Raw genomic sequence first — 6,929 nt, 5'->3', positions numbered from 1 at the left:
AATCAAGCTACGCATGATAGATGGCTAAATGGGGTAGAAAGTAGATACTAGTTAAACTTACGCTAAATGAGGTAAAAAACTGGCAAAGCATTTGCTAAATAACGTAATCTAAAAGAATAGATGTTAAATGAGATAATGTATGCCAAAAATGTCAAAATAGAGGGTAAAAAACTGGAATTCACTCTTTTTGAGATGGAAATGGCACAAAGTGATCAAGTGTATTAAAAACATTATTGTTTAGAACAACCTATTGCTTTAAACCATGCATGAGGGCTACAGCCTACATGTATGTTTGGTAAAGAAGATGACACAACCTGAAAGAGGGCACAATCCATGTCTATATTATAGTATCCATGGTACAAGTACTTGATAAAAAGGCGGTAATACATACCCTTTTTTCTCCAAACACGGTAACAGACAGACATAGAGAGTCAATACACAGATATCAACATCAGCATGCAAATTATATACTCCCTCCTTCCATCTATATATGGTCTAATGCGTTTTTTAAGGCTAACTTCGACCAAATACTAGAGCAATAATATATGACGTGCAACTTACACAAAGCACACCGTTAAATTCGTGTGTGAAAGGAGCTTTCAATGATATAATTTTCACATTGTGCATGTCATGTACTATTAATCTTGTCAATAGTCAAAGGCGGTCTTAAAAAACACATTAGGCCCTATATAGATAGAAGGAGGGAGTACACGAAATGGCACAAACTGATCATGCGTATTAAACACATTAGTATTGTTCTACCGTGTCCAAAACTTAATATCCATGTCATAAGCTTGTAACCGCGTAAAGTTACAAATTAACCTCCTGTCGTCTGCTTCCCGCACATAGTAGTAAACAAAGATGAAGCCACATTACTGTAAAACTACCCAACGAGGCGACAGACGGTCGAAAAATGGAAACCACCGTGGTTAAGATTCAGCCGAACTTTACCTTCCCACCACGGAGGCAATCATCCCATGCAGCCTGCCGGTTCCCCCGCCGGAGCGCCGGGCGCGGAAGCACAGGGTAGACGTCGGTGACGCCGCCCCGCCGTCCGCTTCTTCGTCCTCTCCCCTTGACGTGGACGAGAAGGACGACCGCGGCGGGCTCGCCACCAGCCTCTTCCTCCGGCTGTACTCCTTGGACGGCGAGGGAGCCGGCATCGTGTGGCTCCTGCGGAACATCGTCGGGACGAAGCTGGCCGGCCTGGAGGACGAGAGCAGCTTCTTGGAGGACTCCGACTTGGTGATCTTCGTCTTGCTGTAGTAGGAAGGCGGCGGCGTGATGGGCGGGAGCGCCCTGGACGAGGCGCCGTCGTTCTTGGGCGTCCCCGGCGCCGACTCCCAGAGGAACGGCACCGAGCCCGCGGAGGCGACGCCGTAGTAGGTGCGGAAGGAGGGGTTGGAGAGGGAGGCGTCCGGGGCGAGGAGGCGGCTGGCCATGGTGGTCGGCCTCTCCTCCTGCATCATCACGTCCCGGAGCGTCCTCTGGCTCGAGCTCATCCTCGCTTTGCCTGGCTGGTTTTGGTCGTCTCTTCGTAGATGAGATTAGACGCAATGTGAGTTCGGAATCTAGTGTGAGATACTTCTTGAAATGTGAGATGTGCTATGCTGACCTTGCTGCCGAGAGGGAGAGAGTAGGAGAGAGCAGACATCGGGCATGTGATCTGGGGCAAGTAGCACATGGATCCAGTAGGTATGCCGCTGACTTTGGGATGGTTTAATGCATGCCACTTAAACTTATTGCGCCCGGAGACGAATGGGCCATGACTTGCTTCGGTTAACCACATACCTGTCGGCATCCCAGGTGGCTGAGGAGCTTCGTGGGCGGTGGTTGTTGGCTACGACGACTGGAACAGCGTCACCCCCCGCCGGCGATGATGTGTTCCAGATCTTATTTTCCCAGTGCCGACGGGCGATGACCTCTCTTGGGCGGTCCACATTGAGAGAGTGGTAGTCCAGCTTTGTCGGTCCCGACGACCATGCCTCATTGCTTGTGTAGGAAAGTGTGGGTGCGGATCACGGGTGTTCCACACGACATTTTCGACGACATGCCCTTCTCTGGCCGCAAGATAATCGTTCGGGCTCTCGTCGCTGTGATGAGTTTTCATTGGTTGATAATGTTGGAAATATTAGCATTTTTCTGATTAGACTTATCCACGAGTAAACAGTAAGCACGGCATAAAAGGTATGCATCTCATAGCGATGCGTAAGCATGCTAGCACGTATAGAACATAGAATCGAACCTTCTATGAGCAGCACATATACGGCTAGCATAAGTACGAGTAAACGAGGGATGAACAGATCATACCCTCCGGTTGGCCAGGCCAACACGGCGGCGGCGGAAGCAGCCTCGGCGTCGTCCGTGACCTTCTTCTTAGCGGCGGCGGCGTCGGCCATGGTGTCGATGCAGAGGAAGTAGTGAAAACAGAGGCGAACGGAGTTGGGGACGGATCGGGAGCAGTCGCGTCGAGACGCTCCCCAAAAACCTTATTGTCGTTCTCCCGGGCAGGATCTCGAACGACAGGATTCCGGAGGCACCTCCTCTCCCGACCAGCCATGCACGTGGTCGTCGGGATGGGATCGTCGAAGGCAGCACAGAGTGAGGAACAGTAGATGACGGCTAGGTCACGCGAGAGGGAGTGAGTGAACCGAACTAGGTTACTTCACTGGCCAGAGCCTTCTTATATAGTCCGTAAGGGAGAAAGTCGTGGGCCTTGCCGAGGCTCACGACCGAGTCGACCCACTCCCGGCAAGGGAGTCGATGAATCATGGCAGCGCGGGTCCCGGCAAGGGAGCAACGCAAGTCAGCCCACAATCCAACGTCTTGGACAGTGGCCCACATGTTAGCGACTCGTTAATTAATCCGTGATTAATTAATTCGTTCCTGAGTGTCAAAAATAAGCTTCGGCTCGGCTCATTTCCGCAACCCACAACCCGTGGCGCACGCGTGCGTCGTGACACGGAGGGCAGAGGAGGAGGAGGAGCGCGCGCGTACCACTCCTCTTCCCAAGCTCCCAATGGCAAGTGGTAGAGCATCCCTTATAAAGGGGTCTCAACTCTCCTCAACTAGCAAGGTGGGACTAAACTTCCCACCACCTGCCATCTCATACATGGACCTCAAGATTAACCAGGGATTAGTGTCTTATATGGGTCTAAGCCCATCCATAATCCAACAATCCCCCACCAGATCTCGAGGCACATAAGTTTGTCAACTGTTCTAAACAATGTTTGATATACCAGAATTTTCAGTGGAGACTGTTAAGTTGAACTTCCACCTAGAGCAACAGGATTAGACTTCTTCAGAACTGAACAATGGACTATGCCTTGAATTGTCAGCTTGGCGTGCAGAAGTTTCGCCTATTGTCAGCTGATACATGGTTGTCGTAGGCTAAACCCCACGGGTGGAGCTTATTAGTCATACTTCGTACCTTCTCATGAGCTTACTAGAGATTACCCAATCTCATAGACTGTGACCAGCAGTCAGGCTCACATAGGTGTGTTCCTCCAAAGAATGCTCTGTAGGTTAGCATCTTGCTTACATAAGCTTTGGAACACATTAAGACAAAAGTCAGCCTGCCTTACAGAATTGAGAGTATTAATGCATCTCCAACGGAGTGGGTTTATTAAGGATACTCTCCTCAGTTCACCACTGGATTGTTTTCCCAAGTCCTAATTCACGGGATCTCCAATCACATAGGTTGGGTTACCCCCATGGCAACTTACGCGGGTCTCATACCCATCTCCCTCGATGCATTTTCTATCACAATCTGTGATAGCCCTTTCGTAAAAGGGTCTGCCAAATTCTTAGCCGTCTGGATATAATCCAACGCTATTACTCCGGAGTTTCTTGATTTTTTTGACAGATTTCAATCTTCTTCTTATGTGCTTTGTGGATTTCATGTTGTCCTTTGAACTCTTAGCCTTGGCAATCACTGTTTGATTGTCACAGTTCATAAGGACATCCGGCACTGGTTTATCAACCACCGGCAAATCCATCAAAAGCTCTCGAAGCCATTCTGCTTCGACGCATGATGTGTCTAATGTTGTGAGTTCTGCTTCCATAGTCGATCTGGTTAAGATCGTCTGCTTGTAAGACTTTCAGGAAACAGCACCACCACCAAGTGTGAAGACATGTCCACTTGTGGCTTTCATCTCATCAGCATCAGATATCCAATTCGAATCACTATATCCCTCAAGTACTGTCGGGTACCCAGAATAGTGAATTCCATAGTTCGCAGTACCTTGCAAATAACTCATCACTCGCTCAACAGCATGCCAATGCACATCTCCCGGATTGGAAACAAACCGGCTCAGTTTGCACACAGAAAATGAGATGTCAGGACGAGTAGCACATGCTAGGTACATCAGTGAACCAACAACTTGAGAATATCTCAATTGATCTACAGTCGTGTCTTCGAACTTTTGAATCCGCATGCTAGGATCATATGGTGTTGCAGAAGGTTTGCAGTCCGAATATCCAAAGCGGCTCAAAATCTTCTCAACGTAGTGGGATTGCAAAAGTGTAATTTCACCCTCACAATTTCTCAGTAGCTTGGTAACATCAGCCACACCCAGGTCCTTCATCTCAAAGTTGTGAGATAGAAAAGACTTGACCTCCTCAATGACCTTGAGGTAGGTCCCAAATATCAGTATGTCATCAATATACAGACACAGTATAACTCCTTCGCCCCCACCATAGCGATAGTATACACATTTGTCAGCTTCGTTCACAACAAAGCCAGCAGATGTCAGAGTAGTGTTGAACTTCTCATGCCATTGCTTAGGCGCTTGTTTCAGGCCATACAAAGATTTCACTAGCTTACACACCTTTCTTTCCTGGCCATTTACTACAAAGCCATCCAGCTGTTGCATGTAAATTTCCTCGTCTAGCTCTCCGTTAAGGAAAGCCGTCTTAACATCCATCTGATAAACGAGAAGACCATGCGAGGCAGCCAAAGCGAGTAACACTCGAATGGTTGTCAGTCTAGCCACAGGTGAATAAGTGTCAAAGAAATCATCTTCTTCTTTCTAGGTATAACCCTTGGCCACAAGCCTAGCCTTGTACTTCTCAACAGTACCATCGGGCCTAAGCTTCTTTTGAACACCTAGGATGGTCTACAACCATAAGGATGATCAGTGATCTCCCATGTCCCGTTAGCCAAGATGGAATCCATCTCACTATGGACCGCATCCTTCCAGTAGTCAGCATCCGGAGATGCATAAGCTTCTGAAATGGAGCTGGGAGTATCATCATCCACGAGGTACGCGAGGAAATCATCACCAAAGAATTTTGCAGTCCTCTGTCTCTTGCTCCTAACAGGAGCTTCCTCGTCATCCTCCATGGAACTCTTATCACTTTTATGTTCATAATATTCCATCGGAATAGCAGGTTCAGGAGTCTCATCAGATTCCAGTCTAGAATTGCTTTGCATATCTCTCATGGGGAAAATATCCTCAAAGAATGTAGCATCCCTAGACTCTATGATTGTACCGACCTTCTGGTCAGGTACCTCAGATTTCACCACTAGAAATCTATAGCCAACGCTATGCTTGGCATAGCCAAGAAAAACACAGTCCACGGTCTTTGGTCCCAACTTGCGCTTTTCGATTATCGGCACGTTGACTTTCGTCAAACAGCCCCAAGAGCGCAAGTAAGAGAGTGTAGTTCTTTTTTTCCCATTGCTCATAGGGAGTAGTCGCATTATCCTTTGTGGGAACTTTATTTAGGACATGACAAGATGTCAATACAGCCTCCCCCTACCATGCCTTGGATAAACTCGATGTATCTAACATGGCGTTAACCAAATCAGTTAGAGTATAATTTTTCCGTTCGGCAACCCCATTTGACTGGGGTGAGTAGGGAGGTGTCCTCTCGTGAATAATACCATGTTCCGCATAGAATAAATCAAACTCATTAGAAAAGTACTCTCCACCACGATCAGACTGGACTCGTTTTATTTTCTTCTCAAGTTGGTTCTCAACTTCAGCCTTATAGTCTTTAAAGTAGTGTAGAGCCTCATCCTTAGTATTTAACAAATACACATAGCAGAATCTAGTGGAATCATCAATCAGAGTCATGAAGTATTTCTTTCCACCTTTAGTCAACACACCATTCATCTCATAGAGATCTGAATGTATGAGCTCTAGAGGTGCCAGGTGTCTCTCCTTCGCAGGCTTGTGAGGCTTACGAGGTTGCTTAGCTTGCACACATGCATGGCACTCAGAGCCTTTGGCTAAAGTGAAACTCGGGATTAAATCCATCTTAGCTAGCCGCGTCATACAACCGAAATTTATCTGACAAAGACGTGAATGCCAAACCTCAGATTCGTTCACATTAGAATGAATTTGGTTCACGACTTTATTACAGAAACCTCCAGGGAAAGGCGGAACAAACCACCACAATCATATCCTTTTCCAACAAATAGTCCATACCGAGATACGACTGCTTTGTTAGACTCAAATACTAACTTAAACCCTTCTTTACATAGAAGGGGGCCACTAACGAGATTCTTCTTTATGGCGGGGACATGTTGCACGTTCTTCAGTTGCACGATCTTTCCCGAAGTAAACTTCAGATCTACTGTGCCAACACCATGAACAGAAGCATGCGAGTCATTCCCCATCAGGACGGAACAATCTCATACGACCTGGTAGGAAGAGAACAAAGACACATCAGCACACACATGAATATTAGCCCCAGTGTCAACCCACCAATCGGTGGACTGACAAACTAGAAGTATGGTAAACAGATTACCATACCCAGATGTCGCATCATTGTTACTTAGAGTGACATTCACAGACTTGGAGTCCTGTGTTGGCTTCTTGTACTTGTTTGGGCACTTGTTTGCCCAATGTTCATCTGAACCACAAGTAAAGCAGCCATCTCTCTTTTTGTCTTTCTTCTTACCATTCTTCTTAAAGGTAGTA

General features: G+C 47.1%; 1 protein-coding gene across 1 annotated transcript; it reads right to left on the bottom strand.

Annotated features, from left to right (window-relative positions):
• Nucleotides 1-322: 322 nt before the first annotated feature.
• LOC125548824 (uncharacterized) lies at nucleotides 323-1,752 on the bottom strand. The gene is made up of 2 exons (XM_087516935.1): nucleotides 1,616-1,752; nucleotides 323-1,533 (listed from the first exon to the last, which is right to left on the bottom strand). The coding sequence occupies exon 2, from the start codon at nucleotides 1,500-1,502 to the stop codon at nucleotides 948-950; it is 555 nt and encodes a 184-aa protein (XP_087373061.1). The 5' UTR covers nucleotides 1,503-1,533; nucleotides 1,616-1,752; the 3' UTR covers nucleotides 323-947.
• Nucleotides 1,753-6,929: the final 5,177 nt, after the last annotated feature.

This window comes from Triticum urartu, chromosome 3A, assembly GCF_056163025.1.
Source record: "Triticum urartu cultivar PI428250 chromosome 3A, HENAU_Tu73, whole genome shotgun sequence".
Taxonomy (NCBI): Eukaryota; Viridiplantae; Streptophyta; class Magnoliopsida; order Poales; family Poaceae; genus Triticum; species Triticum urartu.
The sequence above is the reverse complement of the archived record's forward strand: the minus strand, read 5'-3'. Positions and strand labels throughout refer to the sequence as shown.

Coding starts and splice junctions, on each gene's coding strand:
- LOC125548824 (XM_087516935.1), bottom strand. CDS start 1,502: ATGAGCTCGAGCCAGAGGACGCTCCGGGACGTGATGATGCAGGAGGAG.